This window comes from Egretta garzetta, unplaced genomic scaffold (assembly GCF_000687185.1).
Source record: "Egretta garzetta isolate BGI_Z169 unplaced genomic scaffold, ASM68718v1 scaffold256, whole genome shotgun sequence".
NCBI lineage: Eukaryota > Metazoa > Chordata > Aves > Pelecaniformes > Ardeidae > Egretta > Egretta garzetta.
Window position 1 is genome coordinate 1,614,619 of NW_009260073.1, and position 15,939 is coordinate 1,630,557.

Sequence of the window (15,939 nt, forward strand, 5' to 3'; positions counted from 1 at the left end):
TCAGGATAGGACAACAACGGGGTACACTTTGAGGGCTAGATTGATAGCAGACATGGAGACACGGATATCATCTGGCCCTTTATTTAGTAGAAGACCTCAGGACACCGTGTGTTGTCCCCATGGCTTGGAAGCCCTCCGTTGCCCTGTGCACTTGGTACACACAGGAGAATTTGGCAGCAGTGCAGCCCTCACAGCAGTCAAGCCCTGTATCCCTGACAGAGCTCATTAGGAGCAAGCCTAGAGCAGAGGTTCCAGTTTGGTTTCATGGTAAATGAGAACAATCAGACGATTCACTTAAAGAACCCAATATGGCTCTGATTTAACATGCCAGTGCCCTGCATGCCTCCTTTTAGCTACCCAACCCTCTGTTGTCATAGAGGAAGGCTTTACACTTTTTGAAGAATTTGCTTTGACACCAGGGAATAGAGTGTCACTTGCCTATCTCAACAAAAATCAATGGGAGTTATACTGGGACACATGCAGCTACAATGAAATTAGGGAAAAGGGAAAGATTCACATAACATATATGCAGAAATGTATACTTCATGGTTAAGCAGGAAATTAAATTTTTTTATATATATATTTATATATATAAAAATAAAAATTAAAATATTACTGTTCCTGTATCAACACACATAGGAAAGACTTCAATTGTAAAGCAGCAACCTCCTAAGCAAAAAGGCATCAGGATTCTGGTAATATAATTACTGTGCTTGATGACTGCAAGGATTTGACAGTATATGTTTTAAGATCTTTATTATGGGATGCTCTCACAGATCATAGGGTCTCTTTTAGCTTCCCAAAAATCACAAAAAAACAATCTTTGGGCTTGTGAGCAGTTACTTCTTTAAAGAAACCTTAGCCATAAATCTGGTTTTCTTTTGATCTCCTTTCTAATGCATAAGGCAGATAGATACTTGCAAAGCCAAAGTACAATAAAGCGGGAAGGGACATTATTCTCCTGAGAAATTTAAAGGGAAAAAGACTCTCCTGTCACCAATTTGCACAACAAATTGCTAAAATGTTTGCTTCATAGTTGCAAACCAGCCACCAGAGGTCAGTGGTTTGGAATAAAATTAGCCCATGGAAGAAGAATTCCATTTCATTTCAGCCGACCAAATCATATCGCCAAATAAAATTTCCAGCCTTTGAGTAAGAAAAAAAGAACTCTGAAGGCTAGCAGCACTTATCTTCATCCTAAAGCAGAAAGCTAGTTTAAAATTCTTGAAAACAATATTAGGTACATAATACGTAATATATTGAAATAACTACTCTTATCTCTCCAGCAGTATGCAGACATGCACAGAAACACAGGCCTGGGGGAAGCTTCATCAGGCCTAGTCTCCTGCTGCTCCACCTGTCCTACGATCTCTTACATGAACAAATCAAGGACCAGCTTAAAAGCAACTTAATTCTTTTGCTTGCAAGAAAGAAAAAAAAAAAATCGATTACAAGAATGTGAAATATGCTTGAGTAATGCTTTTGAAGTGTATAAGTGTATAAAGGGAAGAAGCACCTATGCAGTGCAAGAATCATTTTTTTAAAAGCTATTTCCCTTACAAATGTGTAACACAGTGCGAAGAAAGAAGGCTGTCAGAGGGCAGGAAGAAGCTTTTTAATCATAAAGAGCAAAAAAATATTAACATATCCAAATGGCAAAAACCCCCTCAAAATAGTACATGTTTTATTTAGTCATCTATCTGCTGCTGTAAGTATACATACACACCATCCATCCACAGCACATATACATCAATGCAACCAAACATCTGGCTTACCTCTGCCCCTGAATGATGTTAAAAAATTTGAATTAAGAATTAATAGAACTACTGGATGCTCCATATATATACGCTGAACTGCTGCTTGATGCTCTAACTGTAGTTTCTAAGGTTTCAATATATCTCTGTATTACACAGTTATACAACTGGTAAAGTGCCAGCGGACCCATGAGAATTCAGAAACTCAACTTCAGATTTCCACCTGCCATTACAAAAAGCTTGCTAGTAATGGCTCTGATTTAAACTTTATTACTGAAAGGATTCACAATTATTTTTGCTGCGCTTTAGTTAACTAAGGTAACCTAACTAAAGTTGCTATAGCAGAAAGCACATTGAGAGGGATTATAATAGGCAAGCATCTGTCATCTCAAAACACTGGTCAGACTTCCTAGACTGAAAAAGTTAAATCCAAAAAAGTTAAAATGCTAAGTTACAAATACTATGTTCTATATGCGTCTTTGCACACAGAAGCAAACATACATCAGGACAAAACCCCATGCAGGTCATGTATGGTATCTTCCCCTAGATTGCCAATGTAAAAATGTAGCAAAGCAGCATGGAAAGAGAAAAGTTTAAAAAAAGACAAAGCAGCCAAGCGGCAATATAGGCCATAGCAAATGTTTATTTCTCTACTTTTCCACTACAGGAGCTTCAACCATAATGATCAAAACCACATAATTCTACTGCAGATGTTTTCCATTTTAAGTAAACCAAGATCAGCCTGTCAGCTCTTATACAATGTGGCCACACCTGAACATGCTATTCCTATACTATTTTAAGACTAAATTAGAAATAATTTACAGCTAGAAAATTGAAGTACTATCCAGAGGATACTGATGGCATAAAACCGTGAATTGGGGTTTATGAAAGCAAGAGAGTACCCAGTAGGATTTCCATACCTCTTTTTATCACATAGAGTTGAACTCTTCTGTGGTCTCATTATTTTTCTCCCCATTTTTCTTCCTTCTCCTTCTATTCCATTTCTACCTTTGTGAAAAGCATAGTTGATATTGCTTTAACCCTTGCAGATAATCTAGCCCTGCACCTTTATAATTTCTGATTTTCAGCTTAATTTTCCTATGACATATCTCAACCAACAGATGCACCATCTTAATCCAACGTACTCTTGCTCTTCACGTTGGCAAAGGTGCGTGAGTGAACATTGATAGGAACATACAAAGCAAGTTAAGTCAACCATGATCTGCATTTGTTCTCAGGGAAACCAGTTTCCTCACCCCAGGCAGGAGCCTGGACTGCAGCAACACTTCACTCGCCTCACAAGCAAGATACTGCCGTCAGGCACGTGGAATGCAGGATAAAGGGAGATGAACTCCAACGAACCATTGCTTTCTTTTAAGAGCAAAGTCTTTCCTGGCTCCTCAGAATATAATCCACACTACTGCTTCTACAAAACCATAGCTGTGTGGCAGTAACCAGCTGTGGTAGAAGAAAGCCCGACTAGTTGGCACTGGGGTGGAACAGAAGCCAGCTATTTAACATGCCAGGACAGGGCAGCCAAGCCTTGCCCACAAGAAGAGAGTAACATAGGGTCACATTAACAATACTGGTTTACAATTTTGCTTACTAGTTGCAAGACAAATTATTATTGTAACAATATAAATTCCAAGTAATCAGCGCTAGCCATGACTCATTTTCAGTTCAGCTGCGGCACTTACTTAGGTAGTGGGATGTAATCAGTCACAAAGTAACCTATTTTAAGATAAAAGGGACAGGACTCCTACCAGAACACAGGTGTACTTTCAACTTCCTCTATTAACACCTGCACTGAAAATATGGCAGTAAACTGAGCACATAGGTATTTTTTTTTCCCCACAGGACTTGGTACTACCTACGCCAAGTGTAAAGCAGAATAGCTCCAATGACTTGAAGACAGGGATCAGCTTTTTTTGGTTGTGGTATACAGCTTAATCTTCCTCTTTCTCTAGAAAAAAAAAACAAATGAGAAGCTGCAGTAGCTCACTGCATCCTGCACTAAACACACATAAAAAAACCAAAACAAAACAAAACCAAAAACAAAACAAAAAAACCCCAACACCCAAGGCACACCTAGAACACTTCACATGGAAAACTGTTGGTCAGTAACTCAAACTTGGAGATTTGAACTTAAACAACAAGTGCTGTTTTGCAACACAACATTGGTAATATTTTATATCCAGGAAAAAAAAACTATACAATTTGATTTCAAGAACATCAACAAAACCATAGCTGTATCAAAACAGAAAACAATTTAATTTGTTTTGAAATAAATATTTGACATACAAAGCACATACAGTGAAAAAGGGTCACAATAAATTACAAATGGAGATACTTGCTCGTTCACTGAGAAAAGCCCTTGATATTTCCAATTTCATACCATCAAATTTATCATTCTTGCTGATTTAAGCACAGCACTAAACAAATATGGATCCCAGTGCTTTCTTTCACAGGTACTGGCATGGATAATTTACTGCAGTGATCCAATTTGAAAATCAGTAGGGACCAGTAAATCACTGCATAAAAGAAAGAGCGAATGAGGTGCTTTTTCCTTAGTGTCAGCAGCCTGTGATTATTTCGTTTATTAGATTTTCTTGAAAGGGCTTCACATTTTCTCAAATATGCAGGAGAACTATATTTCCCCTCTGAGCCCTTACATTAGCATTTTGTGCCTCAGTCCTTGAATACAAGTAAAAGATGAATTTTTCAATTCATTTTAGAAGTTTGTACCATCTGGATGGCACATCAACCAAGCAATGAAACTCCCGTACCTGCACAGTATCAGCTATTATCACAGAGCTAGCGTCTGCAGAAGGGTTAGTAAGTAATGCTGACATTTTATGAAAAAGATATTTTTGAATCCACACTTAAGATTAAATTCAATTACATTAGCCATACTGATAATGCATCTTTGAAATAAAGGATTACTTAAGGTTTTAACCTTAAAAGGCGATTTAGAACAGCAAGGCCCGACTCTTCTCTCATTTTAAGAAACTTACAGCACATGAAAAGTTACAATACAAACACACACTAACCAATTTCAGTGTAGTTTAACCACAAAAACTTGCACTGCAGTAATTAAAAAGTATAGACAATTACAACAGATCAGCATGCCCTAACTAACATCTAGCGTGTAATTGCTCACGATCTTACTCTGTTGCATTATTTTTCCCCCCACCAAAAAGTTGCAGATACCAGGGGCCATGCCTAGCTCTTGCACGTGGGAATCAGCTTTTCGCATCGCTTTAAAAGAACATGCTGTTCTAGTGCAATGGTCTTTCCTACCCTTAATCTGAGCACCACAAGGTACAGTAATTTTGAAACTGTTTAAGCAGCAGTTAGTATCATTTTGCAAACAAGACCAAGAAGTCGTATGTGGTGCCAAAAGGAATCACAGTTCCCCCTGGATTCTTGTCCAACTTTTTTTCCCCTATTTCCTGCTCTGCCAGAGCTCTTACATTGCCTCAGGCGAGTTCTTTCCTTCCATGCCTCAGCTCCTGTCTGTAAAATGGGCAAGAACTGTGCTTCCTTAATTAACAAGGAGTTGTCTGTACAGCAAATGTTGCAATACAGGCACCTAGTGATAAAAACTCCAACACAGACTGTACACAATAACCACCTACATTATTTGTTTGGACAGTACTATCACATGTGCTGTTAGCAGCTCAAAAACTGTTGCAACAAGTAGTGGCTTATGATTATAATATTAAAAAATCCTTAAAACATGCAACTTAAAATATTAACAGATATTGCTCCCCTTGAGCATCCATCAAAGAAGGGAGCAAAACATAAAACTGACAGCACAAAAATGACAATAAAAGTATAAAAATAAGTAAAAGACAATAAAGGAAAGGATGGATGCATTAGTGACTGACTTTGTGAGAAATCCCAACTGGCATTAGCTACCCCAACAGACCTAATGGGTCCCGATGCTTTATTTATCTACGGGCGCGAGCAGACAAGTCTTACACTGGAGCATCACTTCTACAGCAAGCTGGCGCACAGCAAGGGGTCGGTCTACCCACAGAACTTATGCAGCAGCACTTTAACTTACGAAAGTCAAGACAATAAAAACAATGACCCGTGTGGTTTATACCAGTGGAAACAATTACCACATTAGATAGACAACTTTTCAAGTAGGACAAAACCTCCTCTGCTTCACAGTTGGGGCTGGCAGGCATTTTATGGTCAGTCATACAGTTAAAAATGTCTCCGCTACCACCGAGTTGTTACAGTTTCTGCATCGCAGCTAGCTGTTGACAGCACAGCAGCATGAACATACAGTTCTTTTCACCAGAATAAGTCTGAAGCTATCAGGACACAACCAGCATTTCATGCGTTTAATTTAATTGTTAGTATAGAAACAGTCACAAACTGTGGTAAGGAAGCGGGCGCAAGGACAGAATGTTTTTGCCAGCATTCAGTACTCAGTGTTATCGCTTAGGCAGCCTAAAGGGTGCAGTAAAAATCAAAGTTGATGCAGAGTGCAGGTCAGTTGCCCTATTTGTTTTGCTTCGAAGTTATTCTTACCCCCTTGCTCCATGTTTTCTTGGCACATCAGGGAAGTTTTACCAGGCCACAAGTAAAACACACACCTCATTTGTCAAGCAACTCCTTGCAAAGCCAAGAATATTCTACTAGCCAAATCAAATCCCATTTATGAAAGATCTTCCTCCCCTTGATCCATTTTTAAGACTTAATAGAAAGAGTTAACAAGAAATTCGGTATCCATATAGAAGCTCTGCACCACCTTGGCACCGTCTTCCAACTCTCTACTTACTGAAATCTCATTCACTTACTCCTTTTAATCTTCCTTGTCCATTCATAGAGTTGGATCTCAAGACTTAGCATCCTTCAGTTACAGTTGCAATACATCAGATCCAATTTAGACTCTTCTCTGATTTAATGACAGCATACAATTAAAGGAACAGTAGACTACACCCGTAACAGCAGTCTTCGACCACAAAAATTTGCTCAGTCATAGTATGTTATTTTGCTTACACTAATTACAGAAGTATTTATTTGCCTTCCACTCCCAGTGTGGGGGACTGACTTACATGACCAAATTGTGTTTCAAATCAGTGGTGCAAAGACCTGAACAGAGTCTGATGTCACCACTCAAAAAATATACCATGTACCAAGGTCTGGAACAACGCTAAGGAAACGAAATTGTGAGAAGCAGGTCTCTATTTCAACTCTGATGAGGTATCATTGTTGCAGTGCTTACTCTTGGATTAAATTTTGAAGGAAAGGGTCATCAATTTTTGCACTTTAGAAGGCAAAAATTCCCTATAAAGTAATTTAGAAGTGCACAAGACATTACATCCTGATTCTGAAGCAGCAGTGGGAATAGAAGAACATGCACACATACACACGGGAAAGCATTCCGCTCAACTTCCAGGTTCAAGCATCAGTATGTTCTGTTAGAGAGCAAATAAGCTTGGAGAGCCTAGCAAATTACATTTAACACTCCTTTTATTGCAGTAGAAATTTTAGTTTTTATAAAATCCTCTGATTACAGGATATACATAGAGTGAAACTCATTGCAAGTCTTTAGCAGCTGTAGAGCATTACTGCATGCAGTTGCTTCTGCAGTGTGCAAGTGTTCTATAAATAGCTAATCACGTTCAGAGAACAAGACAAGTAGTCAAAGAATATCATATTCAATTACCAGTTGGTTCGTCAGTACCAAGAGGTTGAGCAAAAAAAATTAGTAAGTATATAAATACATGGCTCTGATCTAACAAACCAATACAACTGGAAAGTCTGAATGATATCCACATCACAAACAAGGTAACTCAAAAGTTTCAGGAAAATACTTTGCTTCAAGACTGTTTGCAAAAGTGTTTCTCTGACCAAGGAAGAACAGTTAAGTACAGCACTATAGAAGTTTACAAAAGGCCAATGAAACCCCTTTAATTTTTATGCAATTAGAATATTAACATTAACTACAGAAGATTAGGAAAGTCTTTTGCCTTGAAATCACTTCTTCCCACAAATTCAGACAGATCATATTCTTTTTGCACAACCTACTGTTCAGCTGCTGGGTGAATGCATAATCAGCACTCAATTTAATATTCACTTCTGTAGTCATGACACTCGCTTCAGATCAGTCATCAGATGGATTTATGCCAAAAAAATCCTACACCCATTTGTTTCAGAAGCTGCCTAAACAGGTGCAATCCTTTATGCAAGTTTCCCATCACAATGAGAGCCTCAGGAACTGGAAGAACAATTTATATAGCGCTAGCTACAGATTAATTTTCTAAAAAGCTGACATGCTTGAATTACTGCAGTCTCACATTTGTGTAGACACAAGAACAAATCTGCAATGATTTTGCGAAAGTTACTTCATTTACATTGATTAGTTCACTTAAGAGATGGTTAAAAGTTTAAGCATTGCATCTTTGTCTGAAAAGCCTACAGATCAGCAATTTGGCTTGGTAAAACATCTTCTTATGACAAGATAACTGCACAGAGTTTTCTGTGATCAGAGTTTTGACATTTCTTCCTACAACATAATGTAAGACTATGTCACAAGATAGAAACTCAGTAATATTAATAAAAATAGCCTCTCCTTCAGAAAAGGTGTTAACTATGCCAGCTTGATAGATCTTAATCCCTTTTGTTAAATTCAGTGGGCTGTATTTTTACATCAAGTACAGTAATTCAGACAAAACGGCTCTACAGATACATTTAGTAAGCAGAAGAATACTGTCCAAAGTGTACTGCATAGGTAAATGTACCAATTGCTATCCACCAGAGACATACTACAGTACCTATAGTTCCAACTAACATAAATCTACTGAGCACAGGCTTATTATAGTTTTAATTAACCTCAAACAATCCTTGATTCCTAAAAAAACCAACTGTATGACTGGGCAAGTTTTGGATAGGATGCAGCTACTTTTTTTTCCACCGATTAGCAATACAGCACAGTAATTTTAAGTTTCCATGACTTGCTTTTGATATGCTAAATTTCATATTCTCTCCAAGAAAAGCATATACACATTTTTATACAGCCTGGAGTGAGATCAGTGTAAAACCAGGAATTTATAACCAGCAGCAGAAGTGCCAGCTGCACGTAATGTTCAGAAAACACAAGTGCCTGAAATTTGGCTATGCAACAGTTGGTGCCAATCTGCTTATAAAGGAAATGCTGCTGAGGCATAGTCTTCTTACAAAAACAGGGCATGAAGGCTTCATTATTAAGTGTTCAACAACAATCCTCAGCTCAGTGAAGAGTGTCCTGAAAAAATCAGATTAAAAGAGAGTATTAAAATCCTACAGCATATATCAGAAGTAAACATCACTTAAATCTATCTTTTTCACTCACTTCTTTTCTCAACACCCCCCCCCACACACACATGAACATAGACACTCTAGTTAGCAAGTTCTTTAGATCAAATCAGTGTTGCAGTATCTTGCAGGAGCATCAGAATTCTTGTCCTTTAAACATTAGCATTTTAATTAACTATTTAAGCAACTTCCAGCAAGGACAGATATAAAATTCCACCTTCAAGAAAAAACAAACAAAAAAAACAAAAAAAAAAACCACACACACTACTAAAAAAAAAAAAAAAAAAGAGTAATGCTTTATCAGAAACAGTGTAAGGAGTTGGGACGTAATTGTGTGTTTGCACTGCTTCTTGCCAGAATGCAAGAACCCCACGCTCTGGAAGCAACTATTAGAAGACAGACATGGGAATAAAACCCACAACACCAGTTTCCCTTAAAACTATGCAAATACCAGCAGAAAATCGTGGTTAAACTAGTTCTATTGAAAGTTAGTTTTAGTATTGCACAACTTTATTCTTAGATAACAAAGTAGTAAAACACCTTCACGAATTTTTTTTTTAAATATGTATTAAGATGGAAAAATTGATTTCTTGCAAAAAAGTAGGGAACAGGAGACAATTAAGTTTATGATTCTCAGACCTGTCTTTGCATACCATGGCAGCCAAAGCCACTTCCTTAGTACTTCAGCAAACCATTTTCTAATCAGGTAGCAATTAGATTGGAAAGTATATTGACAAAATCCTACACTGTGCAACACTTGTAATAAGAAAAGTTCCGAGAAAGCACTGACCCAAGCAAATCCTCATAGAAATAGTTATGGTTTCAGAGTTCAAAGCAATAGTATTGGCTTGACCAACTTTCAAACCAAATCAGTAAGGCTCTATTTCAATTATAATTATGAATTTAACTAAACGAGATAATGAACATGTTCCAAATCACCTACAGGTTTTTTTCTGTCAACATTACACAAGTTTGTAAGTGCCTGTTCATGGATAGACTTAGCCTCAGATAGACCTGGAATCTAAAAATAAGGGTAATCTTCCTGGTAAATGGTTGCAGAATAATTAAAAGATTTTCTTCTCCCAAAGCATAGTATTAATTACACAAGCATGTTCTGAAAGCTCCCACTCAAGGATGGTGGTACATTTCACAAAAGTTCAGTTACATGAAATAAATGTGATCTTGAACCAGATGTTCTTTTTTTCAGCATCCAGGTGTATTCTACATTATATAATTACCATTTGCGGATTTAGTATTACAAGTTACGCATTGATTTTAGAATGAAAAATTTCTGAATGCCTAAACATTATGCAATTAAACATTAACTTCTGAAATCAATTTACTACTTACCGACAGTATGGATTTCGCCGAGAGGAGTAGCGTAATGTAAGAAACCTATAGTAAATGAATGGCTGGAGCAGACTCCCTTGCCCACTGAAAGGGAACAGAGAAGTAGAGCTTAATATTGACCAAAAAACCAAAACAACAGGACTTTTCTCAATAAAAGCAAGTAAACTACTTAGGCTCAAAAAAGCTAGATTGGGGTCACATTGGTTCAGATAATCTAGATGTGACAAGAAAAGTACATAACCATACACTTACAAAAGCAGAAACTTACATTATAGAACAAAACTGCTCAATGAAGCAACTGAAGTACTGCTTGTGCACTGATTTTATATTTATGAAGTTTTTTTTTTTTTATATGCTTCATTTCTGGTGATGGGCAAAGAATCACAGAAGTGATGGTATATGCCTGTTCATATTAAGCAGCAGCTTGCTGGCCAAGCACAGAAATTGGCTGACAAACAGTCCAGTTACAGCCAGCTTTTTCAGCTCTAATCACAGCACTTCGAGTATCTGAACCATATTTCTAGTTTCTTTTGCAAAACTTTTCAGAACACACTGGAAACTATTATAGATGTATTGAGATATTAATGCCAAGCCAGGAGCCAACTACTTCAGTTACACTGAAATTAGGGTTTGATACTTTACAAAGCTGCTGTTTCACATGACAGTGCTGTAAAATAGTGAAAGGGTAGCATACAAACAAGCACAGAAATACCATGAGTTTAATTTTAATGTCTGAAGCTTCTTTATGTAGTATTAAATAGATCTGTTTGAAGATGAACATGACAGTTCCAGGAACTAGAGCTCCTTCAAGTATGAGAAATATCTTGACCCAGAAGAAAAAATATGAAGCAAAAAGGGAAATGAGCTACAGGAGGGGGGGAAAAGAGGAAATCTTGCACCTGTACAGTATTTAGAAGCAACTTAATATGCTAAAACAGTTTAAAGAACAAATTCTCATAACAGCTGCATTTAACCATTATACTATTTTAAAATCTGGTATATGATCTTTTACAAGCTTCAGTATCTGCTAAATTACTTACCAAATAGCAACACTTCACATACTAAATTCTCCAGAGAGAGAAAGAGGGGGGCGGGGGGGGGGGGGGAGGCAAAAAAAGGGGGGGGGGGGGAGGAAAGCCACACACACCAAGGTTCTTCTAAAGAGAAGTTTAAAGCACTTGAATGCTTCAGATACTGGATACAAAGTGTATCTGCCAGTTGGTAGGCAGCCTTAAATGAAACTGAATCCTTCAGGGCTGAAGCACTGAAGTGTTCACTAACATACCAAAAGATATAGACAAATTATGCATTCTATCAACTTCCAAGAAGATAAAGCCTCTCTTCTACTGCCTGAGACACCACTCAGGACAATGGTCTCTCTGTGCCATGACTTGTATAGAACAAAAGGTGTTATCCCCCCTCCAAATATTAAAAGGCAATGACCCAAACTTCAGTGACTGTCAGGTCATTATGCCTATATGACTTCGGTAGGATTCCAACGTGCATATGCTCAATATCTCGAAAATGAATTTAACATGCTGTACAGCAGGCAAAACCAAATGGAATCATGAAAAAAATACAAGGGTCACTGCCCAGAAGTAACATGAGAGAGGACATAACCTACTCCTGCTTGCACACTTTTAGCACAATGAAATTTCATGCCACTTAAATTTCTGGAATTCAATTGTCAGAAGTAAGACTTCACTTTCAGTGAAGCTGAAGATCTTAACATTATATTATACTGACCAAAAATAAACAATGTAGGAGAATGCAAGTTCCAGGCCTGAAAAAGCTTTGATTTGACCCAACAATGTCACCCATGCCATGAAAGGGAAGATTTTTTTGGTGCTCAGTTGTATCAAAGTGAATGCTTTTTGATTTCGTGATGCACCAACTTGAGAAGTCTAGGAATCAAAGAAATTTAACTGTAAGTTCAAGCCTTGGTCACCCAGAGTCGTACAAATGGAGATATGTGACCCACAGAGAACTCAACTGCAAAAAGTAATCTTGTGTAAAAAGTTTCTAGTTCTGAAAAATATTTATGGTAATTCTTACCTGAAGAGCATAAAAACTGTAGCTGGCATCAGGAAAATTTCATTACAAGCAATGAATTTTAGAATATTTTGTTGATTAGCGTTCAGTTTCTCTAAAAGGTTTCTCAGAAAGGGCAGGCTATTTGAACTTCGTGCCTTTAAAGAAGAAAAAAAGATTGCCAGAAAACGTACAAGTTACACCTATCTTCTCCAGCACAAAGAAATCAAAATACTAACAATTACAACTTACAACTCATTTCAGCATTTTAAGACTAGATCCTTTAAAGGTTTTGAGATTAGTATTCCAAAGAAAACTACCAGAAGCTTGGAACTCCACAGTTACATAGAGTTCAATTAAAAACATGATGTGTTGCAATTCCCCCACCCACCCATTTTAGGTTCAGCTTCACAGATGGCCACGAGCCTTATTCTGTCCACTAGGAGGAAGTACTTCTGGTAGCAAGACAGCCTAGTCAGGGACATCAAAGATTGGAGTTACATTAAGCTGCACAAGGCAGTTCATTGAGCAGCAGGTCCAACTCACAAGGATTTTGCTTCCCAGCCTCACCCTGCAGTTTGTTATTTTACTACCAAAATAGAACATAAAATTTCACAGACTATGGTTTAGCTTGAGAAGACATGTCTTAAGTTTCAACTTAACCGTTACACAGCATTTGCTTCTGTCAAAGAACAGCATTTGAAGAAAAGTAATTAGTGTCAACTTCAACATATCGAGTCATAACAGAAGATTAGATTCTCTGAGACTCTCTCTGTGCTGAGATTCCACACTACAATTTTACTCTAACTCCTCTAATGTAGCTAAAGGAAACCATAGCTGCAACTCAAACCTGTTTATAAACCCCAAGAATACCAACAGTATTCAGACATCACATCATACTTACATCAAGAACCTTCTTTGTGTATGTGGCAGCATGAAGCAAAGAGAACAGCAGAACTGGAAAAATACTCACTGAAGCAAGCGATAAGGAAAATTATAGGCTGCAGAAGTGTTCCATTTCTCCATGATGTTATGCTAACACAGAAGTCATAGCCTGATGGCTCTCTGCATGAGTTTGGCTGGAATGACCTATACTGGATCAAGACACGTATCTGTCTAAACTATATTTATAGCTCTTTGCTATGCATTTTTATTAACTTCAAAAATGTGTGTGTATGCAGGTATGCAAAAGTATACAGTCATAATATTTGTTATTAAAAGATGCTACAAAAGCATTTCTTCGCCAAAGAACATGCAGTTGCCAGCCATTCAGATTTTAGAGAGCAAGAACATAGACATTCCTCTGCCAGAGACATTTTAAGAGTAGGACATTAGGCGTACATATAAAGTGGCACAAAGAAGAGTCAGTTCTTACATGTCACCTTTGACAATGCACAGGAGTAAGTCTTTTTTGCAGACTTTATCTGTTTAATAACTTATCTGAGAAAGCTACTATGAATCTACTACTGTCTCTCTACATGATATATGTCCTACTTAAGATGAGGAGTCACATATAAACCCTATACTGGTAATAAATAAAAGTTACCAACTTCTCAAAGTATCACATGAGGCTGGTCATAAAATCCACTGAACTTAAGTCTCAGGAAAAGAAAATGTAAGCAGCCAGAGGCTGCAACGCACTAGTTACAGAGGTGATTAACCCGAATATGGATCAGTCAACATAAGCCTCTCCTATTTTACGTAGAGTATGTTCTATGAATAGCAAATATATTCTAGTTTAAACTAGTTTTTCAAATCACAGCACAGGTGATTAGAAGAATCGAGTTTTTAAGATGTTTAAAAACATTACCAGGACAACACAAGTAAAGGATACTTGTAACAGGGTAGGAATTCACAAAGATAAGGGAGTACAACAGGTAGTGGCAGCTGTCCTCCAGCAATGCCTGGGCCAGAAACGCCCTGCTAAGCTGAAAGTGCGGTAGCCTTTGGTGTAGTCGGAGGGCACTAGTAAGAGCATTTGCCAGCAAGGCACGCTGATAAAAGCTTGCTGCTTCATGCAACCTGCAAATCATCAGAGGAGATGTTACCATATGAACCAAGCCCCTGCTCAGAAGTCTTCCACTCTTGAGAATTGCATCACAGTTGCACAATACCCAAAGTATTTCTATTATCGTACATAAGCACTATTACCAAAATACAACTCAAAAACGGGTAACACTGACTTACTGCATGTGCCAAAGGTAAAACAATTCAATAAATTACTCCATAACTACACATAAAAACATACCTCTGCCACTACTTTAGAGTTGCTCAATGCATTTTCCAGACACACCTAAAAGTGTTGTAAACCAATCTAAAAATCTGCAAACTGTTCTGACAGAAAACATCCAAGTAAGCCGAATGACAGAAGTTTACCCTTCCATAAAAAAAACCTCTATGAAATGGAAGCGTAGTTACTTTATAAATTTTTAATGCTATTTTACAATATTGCAGTACATACCCTAGAAGAGGCAGGACAAATAAAGCTGAGCAGTAAACTGTGAACAAGCGGGAAATCCACATTGCTGTATCCAACTTGTTAGCCATCAGAAATTGCTACATTAGAAAAAGAAAAGAAAAAACCCAATCCCCGCAGAAGTTGGTATCTTTAATATTTGCATGCAACCAACATTCTTCCCTTCTATATTAAATTGCAAGTCTTTCTCCAACCGTTAATATAATCAAATTACAGCTTAAAGCAAAGAGCATCTTTTTGTTCTGTATGAAACTTGACTCATATGATCTTACTAACCAGATCAAAAATAGCTTGGCTGTCTCAGAATCAAAAAGTTCCTTTGTATGTTACAACGAAATATAGTGGTAAGATCTTGTGTGGAGGCAGTTTTTCTAAAACAAACCAACCTCACAAAACAGCCAGCTTCAAAAACATAACTTGCAAGGTCTTTGGACCTGACTTTTACATCCATTGCTTCAAGGTTCCTTTTAGAATACGCTTTGCACTCCTGGAGCTAAGTCTCCACACTTCTTACAGAGGGGAAAAAAAAAAAGAAGGGGTCAGGTAAGTTTAGCACAGCTACATCATAAGGGAAGTGGCATCATTTTGGCCTACATGTTCTGGGCCTCAAAAAAAAGGAAAAAGTTTTGAACGGTAATCTAGCACAATCTCCTGTTGTTGATCTCTCCTAAACCACAGTCCCCTTCACGCCTGACATAGCCCCCGTACCAGAACGGCTCTAATGGAACACAGCATCCTTTCGGCCAGCAGGTGCCGAAGAGTTAAAACATCAGCCTCCTTTCACCTGAAAGACCTCGACATTTTTTGCCGAATTGGAATCAGCTTTTGAAGACAGTTCTTCTCCTTCCATGCTCCTAGGCCCTTTTTAGGAAAGCGACCAGAACTCAACCTAACTAACCTGCCAGCGCCTTCGCATCGCTGTCTACCAACAGCCACACAGGATTCGTTTTGATGGGGACACCTCCCCGAGCGGCGGCGCAGCAGCAGTGCGCTGCCAGCCAGAAAGAGCCGCTC

The 15,939-nt window shown here is 38.0% G+C and overlaps 1 protein-coding gene across 1 annotated transcript; it reads right to left on the reverse strand.

The window, feature by feature from the left end:
- Positions 1-669: 669 nt before the first annotated feature.
- On the reverse strand, positions 670-15,905 carry TMEM33 (transmembrane protein 33). The gene is made up of 6 exons (XM_009641252.2): positions 14,911-15,905; positions 14,284-14,471; positions 13,354-13,421; positions 12,474-12,607; positions 10,419-10,502; positions 670-9,018 (listed from the first exon to the last, which is right to left on the reverse strand). Exons 1-6 carry the CDS (start codon positions 14,994-14,996, stop codon positions 8,889-8,891), a joined length of 690 nt encoding a protein of 229 aa, XP_009639547.1. The 5' UTR covers positions 14,997-15,905; the 3' UTR covers positions 670-8,888.
- Positions 15,906-15,939: the final 34 nt, after the last annotated feature.